The following is a 19913-nucleotide window of genomic DNA, read 5'->3' as shown; positions in this document are numbered from 1 at the left end:
GTATTTACTAACCTGGGGGTTAGAGTGTGTGTATTTACTAACCTGGGGGTTAGAGTGTGTGTGTATTTACTAACCTGGGGGTTAGAGTGTGTGTGTATTTACTAACCTGGGGGTTAGAGAGTGTGTGTATTTACTAACCTGGGGGTTAGAGTGTGTGTGTGTATTTACTAACCTGGGGGTTAGAGTGTGTATGTATTTACTAACCTGGGGGTTAGAGTGTGTGTATTTACTAACCTGGGGGTTAGAGTGTGTGTGTATTTACTAACCTGGGGGTTAGAGTGTGTGTGTATTTACTAACCTGGGGGTTAGAGAGTGTGTGTATTTACTAACCTGGGGGTTAGAGTGTGTGTATTTACTAACCTGGGGGTTAGAGTGTGTGTGTGTATTTACTAACCTGGGGGTTAGAGTGTGTGTGTATTTACTAACCTGGGGGTTAGAGTGTGTGTGTATTTACTAACCTGGGGGTTAGAGTGTGTGTGTATTTACTAACCTGGGGGTTAGAGTGTGTGTATTTACTAACCTGGGGGTTAGAGTGTGTGTGTATTTACTAACCTGGGGGTTAGAGTGTGTGTGTATTTACTAACCTGGGGGTTAGAGTGTGTGTGTATTTACTAACCTGGGGGTTAGAGTGTGTGTATTTACTAACCTGGGGGTTAGAGTGTGTATGTATTTACTAACCTGGGGGTTAGAGTGTGTGTATTTACTAACCTGGGGGTTAGAGAGTGTATGTATTTACTAACCTGGGGGTTAGAGTGTGTGTATTTACTAACCTGGGGGTTAGAGAGTGTGTGTATTTACTAACCTGGGGGTTAGAGTGTGTGTATGTATTTACTAACCTGGGGGTTAGAGAGTGTGTGTATTTACTAACCTGGGGGTTAGAGTGTGTGTGTGTATTTACTAACCTGGGGGTTAGAGAGTGTGTGTATTTACTAACCTGGGGGTTAGAGAGTGTGTGTATTTACTAACCTGGGGGTTAGAGTGTGTATGTATTTACTAACCTGGGGGTTAGAGAGTGTATGTATTTACTAACCTGGGGGTTAGAGAGTGTGTGTATTTACTAACCTGGGGGTTAGAGTGTGTGTGTATTTACTAACCTGGGGGTTAGAGAGTGTATGTATTTACTAACCTGGGGGTTAGAGTGTGTGTATTTACTAACCTGGGGGTTAGAGAGTGTGTGTATTTACTAACCTGGGGGTTAGAGTGTGTGTGTATTTACTAACCTGGGGGTTAGAGTGTGTATGTATTTACTAACCTGGGGGTTGGAGACCTTGACGTTCAGAGGTTCCAGGTCAACGTGCAGACAGACGATGAAGGCGTGTCGTCCGTCGGGGCCTGCGGCCTGCAGCTTGTGGGAGGTGACGGCCAGGGTGGAGGTACAGCCCACGGGCTCCAGGAGACTCAGAGACCGCTGCTGACCCAACAGGGTGTACACACTGAACTGGCTCAGGGTTATGGTCCACGGGAAGGCATCACCTGGGCAGGACAGGGGAAGGGAGAGAGACCGGGTTAATACATAGAGCGTAGGTATGTAGGAGAAACAGGAAGGACAACAGGTAGCCGATGCTGACACCTAGGCTTCAGGAAAGACAACAGGAAGCCGATGCTGACACTTAGGCTTCAGGAAGGACAACAGGAAGCCGATGCTGACACTTAGGCTTCAGGATGGACAACAGGAAGCCGATGCTGACACTTAGGCTTCAGGAAGGACAACAGGAAGCCGATGCTGACACTTAGGCTTCAGGATGGACAACAGGAAGCCGATGCTGACACTTAGGCTTCAGGAAGGACAACAGGAAGCCGATGCTGACACTTAGGCTTCAGGAAGGACAACAGGAAGCCGATGCTGACACTTAGGCTTCAGGAAGGACAACAGGAAGCCGATGCTGACACTTAGGCTTCAGGAAGGACAACAGGAAGCCGATGCTGACACTTAGGCTTCAGGAAGGACAACAGGAAGCCGATGCTGACACTTAGGATGAGGCTTCAGGAAGGACAACAGGAAGCCGATGCTGACACTTAGGATGAGGCTTCAGGAAGGACAACAGGAAGCCGATGCTGACACTTAGGATGAGGCTTCAGGAAGGACAACAGGAAGCCGATGATGACACTTAGGATGAGGCTTCTGGAAGGACAACAGGAAGCAGATGCTGACACTTAGAATGATGCTTCAGGAAGGACAGCAGGAAGCCAATGCTGACAGGAACTAACAGTGAAGAGAAGATGGCATTAAACTGTCCCATAATACGTCCTGGTAGGAACTAACAGAGAAGATGACATTAAACTGTCCCATAATACATCCTGGTAGGAACTAACAGAGAAGAGAAGATGGCATTAAACTGTCCCATAATACATCCTGGTAGGAACTAACAGAGAAGATGACATTAAACTGTCCCATAATACATCCTGGTAGGAACTAACAGAGAAGATGACATTAAACTGTCCCATAATGCATCCTGGTAGGAACTAACAGAGAAGATGGCATTAAACTGTCCCATAATACATCCTGGTAGGAACTAACAGAGAAGATGGCATTAAACTGTCCCATAATGCATCCTGGTAGGAACTAACAGAGAAGATGGCATTAAACTGTCCCATAATGCATCCTGGTAGGAACTAACAGAGAAGAGAAGATGACATTAAACTGTCCCATAATACATCCTGGTAGGAACTAACAGAGAAGATGACATTAAACTGTCCCATAATACGTCCTGGTAGGAACTAACAGAGAAGATGACATTAAACTGTCCCATAATACATCCTGGTAGGAACTAACAGAGAAGATGGCATTAAACTGTCCCATAATGCATCCTGGTAGGAACTAACAGAGAAGATGGCATTAAACTGTCCCATAATACATCCTGGTAGGAACTAACAGAGAAGATGGCATTAAACTGTCCCATAATACATCCTGGTAGGAACTAACAGAGAAGAGAAGATGACATTAAACTGCCCCATAATGCATCCTGGTAGGAACTAACAGAGAAGATGACATTAAACTGTCCCATAATGCATCCTGGTAGGAACTAACAGAGAAGATGGCATTAAACTGTCCCATAATGCATCCTGGTAGGAACTAACAGAGAAGATGGCATTAAACTGTCCCATAATACATCCTGGTAGGAACTAACAGAGAAGATGGCATTAAACTGTCCCATAATGCATCCTGGTAGGAACTAACAGAGAAGATGGCATTAAACTGTCCCATAATGCATCCTGGTAGGAACTAACAGAGAAGAGAAGATGACATTAAACTGTCCCATAATACATCCTGGTAGGAACTAACAGAGAAGATGGCATTAAACTGTCCCATAATACATCCTGGTAGGAACTAACAGAGAAGATGGCATTAAACTGTCCCATAATACGTCCTGGTAGGAACTAACAGAGAAGATGGCATTAAACTGTCCCATAATGCATCCTGGTAGGAACTAACAGAGAAGATGGCATTAAACTGTCCCATAATACATCCTGGTAGGAACTAACAGAGAAGATGGCATTAAACTGTCCCATAATGCATCCTGGTAGGAACTAACAGAGAAGATGGCATTAAACTGTCCCATAATACATCCTGGTAGGAACTAACAGAGAAGAGAAGATGGCATTAAACTGTCCCATAATACATCCTGGTAGGAACTAACAGAGAAGATGGCATTAAACTGTCCCATAATACATCCTGGTAGGAACTAACAGAGAAGATGGCATTAAACTGTCCCATAATACGTCCTGGTAGGAACTAACAGAGAAGATGGCATTAAACTGTCCCATAATGCATCCTGGTAGGAACTAACAGAGAAGATGGCATTAAACTGTCCCATAATACATCCTGGTAGGAACTAACAGAGAAGATGGCATTAAACTGTCCCATAATGCATCCTGGTAGGAACTAACAGAGAAGAGAAGATGGCATTAAACTGTCCCATAATACATCCTGGTAGGAACTAACAGAGAAGATGGCATTAAACTGTCCCATAATGCATCCTGGTAGGAACTAACAGAGAAGATGGCATTAAACTGTCCCATATTACATCCTGGTAGGAACTAACAGAAAAGAGAAGATGGCATTAAACTGTCCCATAATGCATCCTGGTAGGAACTAACAGAGAAGAGAAGATGGCATTAAACTGTCCCATAATGCATCCTGGTAGGAACTAACAGAGAAGATGGCATTAAACTGTCCCATAATACATCCTGGTAGGAACTAACAGAGAAGATGGCATTAAACTGTCCCATAATACATCCTGGTAGGAACTAACAGAGAAGATGACATTAAACTGTCCCATAATACATCCTGGTAGGAACTAACAGAGAAGAGAAGATGGCATTAAACTGTCCCATAATACATCCTGGTAGGAACTAACAGAGAAGATGGCATTAAACTGTCCCATAATACATCCTGGTAGGAACTAACAGAGAAGATGGCATTAAACTGTCCCATAATACATCCTGGTAGGAACTAACAGAGAAGATGGCATTAAACTGTCCCATAATACATCCTGGTAGGAACTAACAGAGAAGATGGCATTAAACTGTCCCATAATACATCCTGGTAGGAACTAACAGAGAAGAGAAGATGACATTAAACTGTCCCATACTACATCCTGGTAGGAACTAACAGAGAAGAGAAGATGGCATTAAACTGTCCCATAATACATCCTGGTAGGAACTAACAGAGAAGAGAAGATGGCATTAAACTGTCCCATAATACATCCTGGTAGGAACTAACAGAGAAGATGACATTAAACTGTCCCATAATACATCCTGGTAGGAACTAACAGAGAAGATGGCATTAAACTGTCCCATAATACATCCTGGTAGGAACTAACAGAGAAGAGAAGATGGCATTAAACTGTCCCATAATGCATCCTGGTAGGAACTAACAGAGAAGATGGCATTAAACTGTCCCATAATACATCCTGGTAGGAACTAACAGAGAAGATGACATTAAACTGTCCCATAATACATCCTGGTAGGAACTAACAGAGAAGAGAAGATGACATTAAACTGTCCCATAATACATCCTGGTAGGAACTAACAGAGAAGATGGCATTAAACTGTCCCATAATACATCCTGGTAGGAACTAACAGAGAAGAGAAGATGGCATTAAACTGTCCCATAATGCATCCTGGTAGGAACTAACAGAGAAGATGGCATTAAACTGTCCCATAATACATCCTGGTAGGAACTAACAGAGAAGATGACATTAAACTGTCCCATAATACATCCTGGTAGGAACTAACAGAGAAGATGACATTAAACTGTCCCATAATACATCCTGGTAGGAACTAACAGAGAAGATGACATTAAACTGTCCCATAATACATCCTGGTAGGAACTAACAGAGAAGATGGCATTAAACTGTCCCATAATGCATCCTGGTAGGAACTAACAGAGAAGATGGCATTAAACTGTCCCATAATGCATCCTGGTAGGAACTAACAGAGAAGATGGCATTAAACTGTCCCATAATACATCCTGGTAGGAACTAACAGAGAAGATGGCATTAAACTGTCCCATAATACATCCTGGTAGGAACTAACAGAGAAGATGACATTAAACTGTCCCATAATGCATCCTGGTAGGAACTAACAGAGAAGATGACATTAAACTGTCCCATAATACGTCCTGGTAGGAACTAACAGAGAAGATGACATTAAACTGTCCCATAATACATCCTGGTAGGAACTAACAGAGAAGATGACATTAAACTGTCCCATAATGCATCCTGGTAGGAACTAACAGAGAAGATGGCATTAAACTGTCCCATAATACATCCTGGTAGGAACTAACAGAGAAGATGACATTAAACTGTCCCATAATACATCCTGGTAGGAACTAACAGAGAAGATGACATTAAACTGTCCCATAATACATCCTGGTAGGAACTAACAGAGAAGATGACATTAAACTGTCCCATAATACATCCTGGTAGGAACTAACAGAGAAGATGGCATTAAACTGTCCCATAATGCATCCTGGTAGGAACTAACAGAGAAGATGGCATTAAACTGTCCCATAATGCATCCTGGTAGGAACTAACAGAGAAGATGGCATTAAACTGTCCCATAATACATCCTGGTAGGAACTAACAGAGAAGATGGCATTAAACTGTCCCATAATACATCCTGGTAGGAACTAACAGAGAAGATGACATTAAACTGTCCCATAATGCATCCTGGTAGGAACTAACAGAGAAGATGACATTAAACTGTCCCATAATACGTCCTGGTAGGAACTAACAGAGAAGATGACATTAAACTGTCCCATAATACATCCTGGTAGGAACTAACAGAGAAGATGACATTAAACTGTCCCATAATGCATCCTGGTAGGAACTAACAGAGAAGATGGCATTAAACTGTCCCATAATACATCCTGGTAGGAACTAACAGAGAAGATGACGTTAAACTGTCCCATAATACATCCTGGTAGGAACTAACAGAGAAGATGACATTAAACTGTCCCATAATACATCCTGGTAGGAACTAACAGAGAAGATGGCATTAAACTGTCCGGGTCCTAGTTGGCAGAGACAGCGATCTCCTGATTTAAAGGTGACCACCCTGGTTTCATGGTCCTCAGAGTCTAACACATTACTGTTGGCTGGCAGGGGAGGAGGAGGCATGGAGAGTCCAACACACACACACACACACACACACACACACACACACACACACACACACACACAGAGGGCCCGTTTCCCTGAGAAAGAGACACACAAGGAGAGTCCGTTTCCCAGGCTACGGCCACGCTACATCTCCACCAGGCAAGCCCAGCTAGTTCTGATCCATTAAACATGAGAGATTGAAGAGCTCTTCAAAGCCAGGGAATGAATTACTAGACTCGCGGCTCGTTCCTTTTAACTATTAGACTGACAGACCGCTGATGGAAGTGTTTGTTCTGAGGGTTTGTTTTGTGTGTGTTAATCTGTGTGTGCCCCAACTCTGATGTCGTCATTTAGCCAGCGAGGGGGTTTAAAAACAGGGTCCCGTTTTCCTGTCGGAGCACGGCGGAATGTTCTAGAAGGAATAGACATGGGTATGTCAACCGCAACCTTTCACCACATGTAGAGTCAGCGGTACTATATCGATCTAACACACACACACACACACACACACACACACACACACACACACACACACTCTCGCCACTTAGACCGGTGATCTGTCATTTCACAAAGGTAAATGAGGAATGCAACCACAAGCATCCCACAGTGTTCAACATGTCCTCATCCTCATTCCCATGTTCCTCATATAATCCAGATGTTTAGGGGGGAACAGCTAGGACTCATTTGGTTCTTCCTCATTCCCATGTTCCTAATATAATCCAAATGTTGAGGGGGGGACAGCTAGGACTCATTTGGTTCTTCCTCATTCCCATGTTCCTAATATAATCCAGATGTTGAGGGGGGAACAGCTAGGACTCATTTGGTTCTTCCTCATTCCCATGTTCCTCATATAATCCAGATGTTGAGGGGGGAACAGCTAGGACTCATTTGGTTCTTCCTCATTCCCATGTTCCTAATATAATCCAGATGGAGGGGGACAGCTAGGACTCATTTGGTTCTTCCTCATTCCCATGTTCCTCATATCATCCAGATGTTGAGGGGAACAGCTAGAACTCATTTGGTTCTTCCTCATTCCAATGTTCCTCATATCATCCAGATGTTGAGGGGAACAGCTAGGACTCATTTGGTTCTTCCTCATTCCCATGTTCCTCATATAATCCAGATGTTTAGGGGGGAACAGCTAGGACTCATTTGGTTCTTCCTCATTCCCATGTTCCTCATATAATCCAGATGTTTAGAGGGGAACAGCTAGGACTCATTTGGTTCTTCCTCATTCCCATGTTCCTCATATAATTCAGATGTTTAGAGGGGAACAGCTAGGACTCATTTGGTTCTTCCTCATTCCCATGTTCCTAATATAATCCAGATGTTTAGGGGGGAACAGCTAGGACTCATTTGGTTCTTCCTCATTCCCATGTTCCTCATATAATCCAGATGTTTAGAGGGGAACAGCTAGGACTCATTTGGTGCTTCCTCATTCCCATGTTCCTCATATAATTCAGATGTTTAGAGGGGAACAGCTAGGACTCATTTGGTTCTTCCTCATTCCCATGTTCCTCATATAATCCAGATGTTGAGGGGAACAGCTAGGACTCATTTGGTTCTTCCTCATTCCCATGTTCCTCATATAATCCAGATGTTGAGGGAGGGACAGCTAGGACTCGTTTGGTTCTGATTTGAATGTTCTGTGTCTTGTGGCATTTGACAAGCCCTGCCTTTTCATTTAAAACATTGTTGGGTTTTTAAACATATAAGATTCAGAATACAATATATGTATGGTCCTGGACACCATGAAGGGGAGGTCCTGCTATAACAGGTGCTATAACAGGTGTAATAACAACCTACCTTCCTCCAGTATGGTCCTGGACACCATGAAGGAGAGGTCCTGCTATAACAGGTGTTATAACAACCCTACCTTCCTCCAGTATGGTCCTGGACACCATGAAGGAGATGTCCTTCTATAACAGGTGCTATAACAGGTGTAATAACAACTTACCTTCCTCTAGTATGGTCATGGACACCATGAAGGGGAGGTCCTGTTATAACAGGTGTAATAGCAGGTGTAATAACATGTAATAACAACCTGCCTTCCTCCAGTATGGTCCTGGACACCATGAAGGAGAGGTCCTGCTATAACAGGTGTTATAACAACCCTACCTTCCTCCAGTATGGTCCTGGACACCATGAAGGAGAGGTCCTGCTATAGCAGGTGTTATAACAGGTGTAATAACGTGTAATAACAACCTACCTTCCTCCAGTAAGGTCCTGGACACCATGAAGGAGAGGTCCTGCTATAACAGGTGTTATAACAACCCTACCTTCCTCCAGTATGGGCCTGGACACCATGAAGGGGAGGTCCTGCTATAACAGGTTTTATAACAGGTGTTATAACAACCTACCTTCCTCCAGTATGGGCCTGGACACCATGCATGAGAGGTCCTGTTATAACAGGTGTAATAATGTGTAATAACAACCTACCTTCCTCCAGTATGGACCTGGACACCATGAAGGGGAGGTCCTGCTATAACAGGTTTTATAACAGGTGTTATAACAACCTACCTTCCTCCAGTATGGGCCTGGACACCATGAAGGGGAGGTCCTGCAGGGGCTCCATGTATTTGTGTCCAGCAGAAAGCACAGTGATCTGGGGCAGACAGACTACCAGAGTCCCAGGCATGGAGGCCTGGTTGTGGTACCAGCTACGGACAGTACCAGGGATGTCACCACATATAATGGTGCTGGGAGAGGGGAGGCTGTCGTTGGGGACGAACACACAGCATGACTGGAGCTCCAACTGGAGGAGAGAGAAGAAGAGGAGAGAGAGAGAGATAAGAAGAGAGAAGAAGAGGAGAGAGAGAGAAGAAGAGGAGAGAGAGATAAGAAGAGAAGAGAGAAGAAGAGGAGAGAGAGAGAGAAGAGAGAAGAGAGATGGTGCACCATTAGAACTGTGCATCACATTAATACATACAGTACAACAACCACTTGAGGAGCAGTGATGAGCAGTGAGGGGCAGTGAGGGGCTGTGAGGGGCAATGAGGGGCAGTGAGGAGCAGTGAGGGGCAGTGATGGGCAGTGAGGGGCAGTGAGGGGCTGTGACGGGCAGTGAGGGGCAGTGAGGAGCAGTGAGGAGCAGTGAGGGGCTGTGAGGGGAAGTGAGGGGCTGTGAGGGGCTGTGAGGAGCAGTAAGGGGCTGTGAGGAGCAGTGAGGAGTAGTGATGGCCAGTGAGAAGCAGTGAGGGGCAGTGAGGGGCTGTGAGGGGCAGTGAGGGGCAGTGAGGGGCTGTGAGGGGCAGTGAGGGGCTGTGAGGGGCAGTGAGGGGCAGTGAGGGGCTGTGAGGGGCAGTGAGGGGCTGTGAGGGGCAGTGAGGGGCAGTGAGGGGCTGTGAGGGGCAGTGAGGGGCTGTGAGGGGCAGTGAGGGGCAGTGAGGGGCAGTGAGGGACTGTGAGGGGCTGTGAGGAGCAGTACAGATCAGTGAGGGGCTGTGAGGGGCTGTGAGGAGCAGTGAGGGGCAGTGAGGGGCTGTGAGGGGCTGTGAGGGGCTGTGAGGAGCTGTGAGGGGCAGTGAGGGGCTGTGAGGGGCTGTGAGGAGCAGTGAGGGGCAGTGAGGGGCAGTGAGGGGCAGTGAGGGGCAGTGAGGGGCAGTGAGGGGCTGTGAGGGGCAGTGAAGGGGCTGTGAGGGGCTGTGAGGGGGTGTGAGGAGCAGTGAGGGGCAGTGAGGGGCAGTGAGGGGCTGTGAGGGGCAGTGAGAGGCAGTGAGGGGCTGTGAGGAGCAGTGAGGGGCAGTGAGGGGCTGTGAGGAGCAGTGAGGGGCAGTGAGGGGCTGTGAGGGGCTGTGAGGTGCTGTGAGGAGCAGTGAGGGGCAGTGAGGGGCAGTGAGGGGCATTGAGGGGCAGTGAGGGGCTGTGAGGAGCAGTGAGGGACAGTGAGGGGCTGTGAGGGGCAGTGAGGGGCATTGAGGGGCAGTGAGGGGCTGTGAGGAGCAGTGAGGGGCTGTGAGGAGCAGTGAGGGGCTGTGAGGAGCAGTGAGGGGCAGTGAGGGGCTGTGAGGGGCAGTGAGGGGCAGTGAGGGGCAGTGGGGGGCAGTGAGGGGCAGTGAGGGGCAGTGAGGGGCTGTGAGGGGCTGTGAGGGGCAGTGAGGGGCAGTGAGGGGCAGTGAGGGGCTGTGCGGGGCAGTGAGGGGCTGTGAGGGGCTGTGAGGGGGTGTGAGGGGCTGTGAGGGGCTGTGAGGGGCTGTGAGGGGGTGTGAGGGGCAGTGAGGGGCTGTGAGGAGCAGTGAGGGGCAGTGAGGGGCAGTGAGGGGCTGTGAGGGGCTGTGAGGGGCTGTGAGGGGGTGTGAGGGGGAGTGAGGGGCAGTGAGGGGCTGTGAGGGGCAGTGAGGGGCTGTGAGGGGCTGTGAGGGGCAGTGAGGGGCTGTGAGGAGCAGTGAGGGGCAGTGAGGGGCAGTGAGGGGCTGTGAGGGGCTGTGAGGGGGTGTGAGGGGCAGTGAGGGGCAGTGAGGGGCTGTGAGGGGCTGTGAGGGGGTGTGAGGGGGTGTGAGGGGCAGTGAGGGGCTGTGAGGAGCAGTGAGGGGCAGTGAGGAGCAGTGAGGGGCAGTGAGGGGCTGTGAGGGGCAGTGAGGGGCTGTGAGGGGCAGTGAGGGGCTGTGAGGAGCAGTGAGGAGCAGTGAGGGGCTGTGAGGGGCAGTGAGGGGCTGTGAGGGGCAGTGAGGAGCAGTGAGGGGCAGTGAGGGGTAGTGAGGGGCAGTGAGGGGCAGTGAGGAGCAGTGAGGGGCAGTGAGGGGCAGTGAGGGGCAGTGAGGGGCTGTGAGGGGCAGTGAGGGGCAGTGAGGGGCAGTGAGGGGCAGTGAGGGGCTGTGAGGGGCAGTGAGGGGCTGTGAGGGGCAGTGAGGGGCAGTGAGGGGCTGTGAGGAGCAGTACAGATCAGTGAGGGGCAGTGAGGGGCTGTGAGGGGCGGTGAGGGGCAGTGAGGGGCTGTGAGGGGCAGTGAGGGGCAGTGAGGGGCAGTGAGGGGCTGTGAGGGGCAGTGAGGAGCAGTGAGGGGCAGTGAGGAGCAGTGAGGGGCAGTGAGGGGCAGTGAGGGGCAGTGAGGGGCTGTGAGGGGCAGTGAGGAGCAGTGAGGGGCAGTGAGGGGCAGTGAGGGGCTGTGAGGAGGGTTTCTGTACCAGGGTTACTTTGTCTTCAACAGACCATGAACTCTGTGCTGTCTCAGTGTTTACACGACAAGGCTGGTTGAAACTCCTCAGAAAGAACTACACTGTGTAATGGAAAAGAAAATGTCCCTTCGCTCCTAAATCTGACCTACACAAAACTAATCTCTCCGCATTTTGTCAAGTTTTTCTCTCGTTGGACACAGTTAAAAGCAACAGAATACAGAATAACAAACACTGGGTAACTCACGGTGGTAACCGCCCATGAGGCCATCTATGGCGAGCGCAGTTCAATCATGAATAAGGAAATATTTGCTTTTCCTGTGTGCGGTGTGAGGTAGTTTAGGTCACTAATCTGAGGCAGGGGAAAAACACGGACATGGTGTAATCTCAGTTCCCACAGTCACCACGGAGGTTTCAGTCACAGTCGCCACGGAGACTTCAGTCACAGTCACCACGGAGGCTTCAGTCACAGTCACCACGGAGGCTTCAGTCACAGTCACCACGGAGGCTTCAGTCACAGTCACCACGGAGGCTTCAGTCACAGTCACCACGGAGGCTTCAGTCACAGTCACCACGGAGGCTTCAGTCACAGTCACCACGGAGGCTTCAGTCACAGTCACCACGGAGGCTTCAGTCACAGTCACCACGGAGGCTTCAGTCACAGTCGCCACGGAGGCTTCAGTCACAGTCGCCACGGAGGCTTCAGTCACAGTCGCCACGGAGGCTTCAGTCACAGTCACCATGGATAATTCAGGTACAGTCACCATGGAGGCTTCAGTCACAGTCGCCGCGGACACTTCAGTCACAGTCACCGCGGAGACTTCAGTCACAGTCACCACGGAGACTTCAGTCACAGTCACCACGGAGGCTTCAGTCACAGTCACCACGGATGCTTCAGTCACAGTCACCATGGAGGCTTCAGTCACAGTCGCCACGGAGGCTTCAGTCACAGTCGCCACGGAGGCTTCAGTCACAGTCACCATGGAGGCTTCAGTCACAGTCACCATGGAGGGCTTCAGTCACAGTCACCATGGAGGCTTCAGTCACAGTCACCACGAAGGCTTCAGTCACAGTCACCATGGATGCTTCAGTCACAGTCACCGCGGAGGATTCAGTCAAAGTCACCATGGAGGCTTCAGTCACAGTCACCAGGGAGGCTTCAGTCACAGTCACCACGTAGGCTTCAGTCACAGTCACCGCGGAGGCTTCAGTCACAGTCACCACGTAGGCTTCAGTCACAGTCACCACGGAGGCTTCAGTCACAGTCACCACAGATGATTCAGTCACAGTCGCCACGGAGGCTTCAGTCACAGTCACCACGGAGGCTTCAGTCACAGTCACCATGGAGGCTTCAGTCACAGTCACCATGGAGGGCTTCAGTCACAGTCACCATGGAGGCTTCAGTCACAGTCACCACGAAGGCTTCAGTCACAGTCACCATGGATGCTTCAGTCACAGTCACCGCGGAGGATTCAGTCAAAGTCACCATGGAGGCTTCAGTCACAGTCACCAGGGAGGCTTCAGTCACAGTCACCACGTAGGCTTCAGTCACAGTCACCGCGGAGGCTTCAGTCACAGTCACCACGTAGGCTTCAGTCACAGTCACCACGGAGGCTTCAGTCACAGTCACCACAGATGATTCAGTCACAGTCACCACGGATGATTCAGTCACAGTCACCACGGATGATTCAGTCACAGTCACCACGGATGATTCAGTCACAGTCACCACGGATGATTCAGTCACAGTCACCACGGAGGCTTCAGTCACAGTCACCATGGAGGCTTCAGTCACAGTCACCATGGAGGGCTTCAGTCACAGTCACCATGGAGGCTTCAGTCACAGTCACCACGAAGGCTTCAGTCACAGTCACCATGGATGCTTCAGTCACAGTCACCGCGGAGGATTCAGTCAAAGTCACCATGGAGGCTTCAGTCACAGTCACCAGGGAGGCTTCAGTCACAGTCACCACGTAGGCTTCAGTCACAATCACCACGGAGGCTTCAGTCACAGTCACCACGGATGATTCAGTCACAGTCACCACGGATGATTCAGTCACAGTCACCACGGATGATTCAGTCACAGTCACCACGGAGGCTTCAGTCACAGTCACCACGAAGGCTTCAGTCACAGTCACCACGGAGGCTTCAGTCACAGTCACCGCTGAGGTTTCAGTCACAGTCACCATGGAGGCTTCAGTCACAGTCACCGCGGAGGCTTCAGTCACAGTCACCGCGGAGGCTTCAGTCACAGTCACCGCGGAGGCTTCAGTCACAGTCACCGCGGAGGCTTCAGTCACAGTCACCATGGAGGCTTCAGTCACAGTCACCACGGAGGCTTCAGTCACAGTCACCACGGATGATTCAATCACAGTCACCACGGATGATTCAGTCACAGTCACCATGGAGGCTTCAGTCACAGTCACCACGGAGGCTTCAGTCACAGTCACCACGGATGATTCAGTCACAGTCACCACGGATGATTCAGTCACAGTCACCACGGACGATTCAGTCACAGTCACCACGGAGGCTTCAGTCACAGTCACCACGGAGGCTTCAGTCACAGTCACCACGGAGGCTTCAGTCACAGTCACCGCGGAGGCTTCAGTCACAGTCACCATGGAGGCTTCAGTCACAGTCACCATGGAGGCTTCAGTCACAGTCACCGCGGAGGCTTCAGTCACAGTCACCGCGGAGGCTTCAGTCACAGTCACCGCGGAGGCTTCAGTCACAGTCACAACGGGAGGCTTCAGTCACAGTCACCACGTAGGCTTCAGTCACAGTCACCACGGAGGCTTCAGTCACAGTCACCACAGATGATTCAGTCACAGTCACCACGGATGATTCAGTCACAGTCACCACGGATGATTCAGTCACAGTCACCACGGAGGCTTCAGTCACAGTCACCATGGAGGCTTCAGTCACAGTCACCGCGGAGGTTTCAGTCACAGTCACCACGGAGGCTTCAGTCACAGTCACCACGGAGACTTCAGTCACAGTCACCATGGAGGCTTCAGTCACAGTCACCGCGCAGGTTTCAGTCACAGTCACCACGGATGATTCAGTCACAGTCACCACGGATGATTCAATCACAGTCACCATGGAGGCTTCAGTCACAGTCACCATGGAGGTTTCAGTCACAGTCACCATGGAGGCTTCAGTCACAGTCACCGCGGATGCTTCAGTCACAGTCACCGCGGAGGCTTCAGTCACAGTCACCACGGAGGCTTCAGTCACAGTCACCATGGAGGCTTCAGTCACAGTCACCATGGAGGCTTCAGTCACAGTCGCCACGGAGACTTCAGTCACAGTCACCGCGGAGGCTTCAGTCACAGTCACCATGGAGACTTCAGTCACATTTACCATGGAGTATTCAGTCACAGTCACCATGGAGGCTTCAGTCACAGTCTCCACGGATGCGTGTGTGTGTTCCTATGGAGAGAGCTAGCTACAGGGTTAATCTGGACACTGTGTGTTCCTATGGAGAGAGCTAGCTACAGGGTTAATCTGGATACTGTGTGTTCCTATGGAGAGAGCTAGCTACAGGGTTAATCTGGACACTGAGTGTTCCTATGGAGAGAGCTAGCTACAGGGTTAATCTGGATACTGAGTGTTCCTATGGAGAGAGCTAGCTACAGAGTTAATCTGGATACTGTGTGTTCCTATGGAGAGAGCTAGCTACAGGGTTAATCTGGATACTGTGTGTTCCTATGGAGAGAGCTAGCTACAGGGTTAATCTGGATACTGTGTGTTGCTATGGAGAGAGCTAGCTACAGGGTTAATCTGGATACTGTGTGTTACTATGGAGAGAGCTAGCTACAGGGTTAATCTGGACACTGTGTGTTCCTATGGAGAGAGCTAGCTACAGGGTTAATCTGGACACTGTGTGTTCCTATGGAGAGAGCTAGCTACAGGGGTAAAAGATGGTACAAGGTCGTTGGGTCTCGGTGGGTCTTGGGAGAGAATTGTGTTTAACAGCTCAGCGACAGGCCAATAAACAGAGTTTTGGAAGGAGAGGGTATATGTTCAATCTCCCCTACTGAGAAGTGACAGGTCTGGGTCGCGGGGGTAAGGTTAGGCAGGTGAAGGGAGCTTGGACGGTACCATCAGATGCCTGGCTGGGGGGGTAAGGTTAGGCAGGTGAAGGGAGCTTGGACGGTACCATCAGATGCCTGGCTGGGGGGGTAAGGTTAGGCAGGTGAAGGGAGCTTGGACCGTACCATCAGATGCCTGGCTGGGGGGGTAAGGTTAGGCAGGTGAAGGGAGCTTGGACGGTACCATCAGATGCCTGGCTGGGGGGGGGTAAGGTTAGGCAGGTGAAGGGAGCTTGGACGGTACCATCAGATGCCTGGCTGGGGGGGGTAAGGTTAGGCAGGTGAAGGGAGCTTGGACGGTACCATCAGATGCCTGGCTGGGGGGGGGGGGGGGGGGGGGTAAGGTTAGGCAGGTGAAGGGAGCTTGGACCGTACCATCAGATGCCTGGCTGGGGGGGTAAGGTTAGGCAGGTGAAGGGAGCTTGGACCGTACCATTAGATGCCTGGCTGGGGGGGTAAGGTTAGGCAGGTGAAGGGAGCTTGGACCGTACCATCAGATGCCTGGCTGGGGGGGGGTAAGGTTAGGCAGGTGAAGGGAGCTTGGACCGTACCATTAGATGCCTGGCTGGGGGGGGTAAGGTTAGGCAGGTGAAGGGAGCTTGGACCGTACCATTAGATGCCTGGCTGGGGGGGGTAAGGTTAGGCAGGTGAAGGGAGCTTGGACCGTACCATCAGATGCCTGGCTGGGGGGGGTAAGGTTAGGCAGGTGAAGGGAGCTTGGACCGTACCATTAGATGCCTGGCTGGGGGGGGGTAAGGTTAGGCAGGTGAAGGGAGCTTGGACCGTACCATTAGATGCCTGGCTGGGGGGGTAAGGTTAGGCAGGTGAAGGGAGCTTGGACCGTACCATCAGATGCCTGGCTGGGGGGGGGTAAGGTTAGGCAGGTGAAGGGAGCTTGGACCGTACCATCAGATGCCTGGCAGGTGGAGAAAGCACAGAGTTCTATGACGCCAACTGACAAAACAATTCAGTGATTTATATTAACACATAATTGTTTAGTTTTTTAACCATAATAGGAAAGTGACAATGTTTTCCAATTGGGCTTAAAGTTGTGGAAAAGTTTCCACCGTGGAGACAGGAGGAACATCTTTAAGTGCTGTGACACAAATAGTATCTGAAAGGCAAAGTGGTCTAATTATCACGTGGAATATCTCTTCAACATGGTATGGGGTTGGTCTTAGGCACAACACAACACGGAGTGCCTGGACACAGTCCTTAGCTATGGAATACTGGCCTTATACCACACCCCCCCCCGGACCTTATTTCTTAATTAAATGACTTGTTCAACTTGGTATATTGGCCTTATATCACACCCCCCTCCGGGCCTAATTTCTTAATTAAATGACTTGTTCAACTTAGTATATTGGCCTTATACCACACCCCCCTCCGGGCCTAATTTCTTAATTAAATGACTTGTTCAACTTGGTATATTGGCCTTATACCACCCCCCCCCCCCCCCGAGGTGCCTTGTTGCTATTATAAACAGGTTACCTATGTAATTAGCGCAGTAATAATACATGTTTTTGTCATACCCGTGGTAAACGGTCCGATATACCACGGCCGTCAGCCAATCAGCAATCCAGGGCTAGAACCAACCAGTTATTTAAATCTACTAATGAGGCAGCTAGAGCTGGTAAGGAAACAGGAAGTAGAACTACTGACTAACACCAGGACTATAGGAAGGGAACAGAAGGACACCAGGACTATAGGAAGGAAACAGAAGGACTGAGGTAGAACTACTGACTAACACCAGGACTATAGGAAGGAAACAGGAGGACTGAGGTAGAACTACTGACTAACACCAGGACTATAGGAAGGGAACAGAAGGACTGAGGTACTGACTAACACCAGGACTATAGGAAGGAAACAGAAGGACTGAGGTAGAACTACTGACTACCACCAGGACTATAGGAAGGACACAGAAGGACTGAGGTAGAACTACTGACTAACACCAGGACTATAGGAAGGACACAGGAGGACTGAGGTAGAACTACTGACTAACACCAGGACTATAGGAAGGAAACAGGAGGACTGAGGTAGAACTACTGACTAACACCAGGACTATAGGAAGGAAACAGAAGGACTGAGGTAGAACTACTGACTATAGGAAGGAAACAGGAGGACTGAGGTAGAACTACTGACTAACACCAGGACTATAGGAAGGAAACAGGAGGACTGAGGTAGGACTACTGACTAACACCAGGACTATAGGAAGGGAACAGAAGGACTGAGGTACTGACTAACACCAGGACTATAGGAAGGAAACAGAAGAACTGAGGTAGGACTACTGACTAACACCAGGACTATAGGAAGGAAACAGAAGGACTGAGGTAGAACTACTAACACCAGGACTATAGGAAGGAAACAGAAGGACTGAGGTAGAACTACTAACACCAGGACTATAGGAAGGAAACAGAAGGACTGAGGTAGAACTACTAACACCAGGACTATAGGAAGGAAACAGAAGAACTGAGGTAGGACTACTGACTAACACCAGGACTATAGAAAGGAAACAGAAGGACTGAGGTAGAACTACTGACTAACACCAGAACTATAGGAAGGAAACAGAAGGACTGAGGTACTGACTAACACCAGGACTATAGGAAGGACACAGAAGAACTGAGGTACTGACTAACACCAGGACTATAGGAAGGACACAGAAGAACTGAGGTACTGACTAACACCAGGACTATAGGAAGGACACAGGAGGACTGAGGTACTGACTATAGGAAGGGAACAGCTGTAGACATATGGGAATGGTTAGAAGGTCTAGTCCCAAATGGAACCCTATTCCATACCTAGTACACAGGAGAGGACATTGGGCTGGATCGTGTCGTGTAGTGTAGTGTAGTGTAGTGTAGTGTAGTGTAGTGTAGTGTAGTGTAGTGTAGTGTAGTGTAGTGTAGTGTAGTGTACTGTCTGTCTGTCTGTCTGTCTGTCTGTCTGTGTGTCTGTCTGTGTGTCTGTCTGTGTGTGTGTGTGCGTCTGTGCGTGTGTGTGTGTGTAAAGCAGGTAGCATCATCACCACCTCAACAGACTCAAATTAAAACGTTTTGAACTAGAACAGGAAACTGAAACATTTCTTTATTTCAACCAGGAAGTCTCCAGAAAACACACCAACGCATTCCTTAAACTGGTTTACACACACACACACATACGGAAACAGACACACACACACACACACACGGAAACAGACACACACACACACACACACACACACCCACAGCTCATATTCTCCCCTGTGATTGTACAGTCATTGGTCATGTGCAGAATAGAAGGCCATTTTACAGCCGGCCTGGCTTCCAGCCAAGACACCCCCCCCCCCCCCCCCCCCCTCCTCAAACAGGGCTGTGAGACTGAAACTCCCTCTCTCCTCTGCTGTGTACCCCAGCCCTCTGATGTGTTCCCCAGCCCACTGCTGTGTTCCCCAGCCCTCTGCTGTGTTCCCCAGTCCTCTGCTGTGTTCCCCAGTCCTCTGCTGTGTTCCCCAGTCCTCTGCTGTGTTCCCCAGTCCTCTGCTGTGTTCCCCAGTCCTCTGCTGTGTTCCCCAGTCCTCTGCTGTGTTCCCCAGTCCTCTGCTGTGTTCCCCAGTCCTCTGCTGTGTTCCCCAGTCCTCTGCTGTGTTCCCCAGTCCACTGCTGTGTTCCCCAGTCCTCTGCTGTGTTCCCCAGTCCTCTGCTGTGTTCCCCAGCCCTCTGCTGTGTTCCCCAGTCCACTGCTGTGTTCCCCAGTCCTCTGCTGTGTTCCCCAGTCCTCTGCTGTGTTCCCAGTCCTCTGCTGTGTTCCCCAGTCCTCTGTTGTGTTCCCCAGTCCACTGCTGTGTTCCCCAGCCCTCTGCTGTGTTCCCCAGTAATCTGCTGTGTTCCCCAGCCCCTCTTACCCCTACTCCTCCACAGTGGCCCACCAGCCAGCCAGCTACAGACCCAACTTTAGTTCCTAGTGTGTTGATCTAGTTACCTCCATTCCTCCACAGTGGCCCACCAGCCAGCCAGCTACAGACCCAGCTTTAGTTCCTAGTGTGATGATCTAGTTACCTCCACAGTGGCCCACCAACCAGCCAGCTACAGACCCAGTTTCAGTTCCTAGTGTGATTGTCCTGGGGGTGA

At 49.8% G+C, this 19913-nt stretch overlaps 1 protein-coding gene across 1 annotated transcript in view; it reads right to left on the bottom strand.

Moving 5' to 3' along the window:
- Positions 1-1171: 1171 nt before the first annotated feature.
- LOC129847045 (intermembrane lipid transfer protein VPS13B) overlaps positions 1172-19913 on the bottom strand; it is a 75085-nt gene continuing 56343 nt past the window's right edge. The window contains exons 4-5 of the mRNA XM_055914821.1: positions 9126-9360; positions 1172-1473 (exon numbers count right to left, since the gene is read on the bottom strand). Coding sequence (XP_055770796.1) covers positions 1196-1473; positions 9126-9360 — 513 coding nt within the window. The 3' untranslated portion in view covers positions 1172-1195. The remainder of the gene's footprint in view (positions 1474-9125; positions 9361-19913) is intronic.

The sequence above is a fragment of the Salvelinus fontinalis genome, unplaced genomic scaffold (assembly GCF_029448725.1).
Source record: "Salvelinus fontinalis isolate EN_2023a unplaced genomic scaffold, ASM2944872v1 scaffold_0684, whole genome shotgun sequence".
Classification (NCBI taxonomy): Eukaryota; Metazoa; Chordata; class Actinopteri; order Salmoniformes; family Salmonidae; genus Salvelinus; species Salvelinus fontinalis.
Note: the sequence above shows the minus strand (reverse complement) of the source record. Positions and strands in the feature narration are given on the sequence as shown.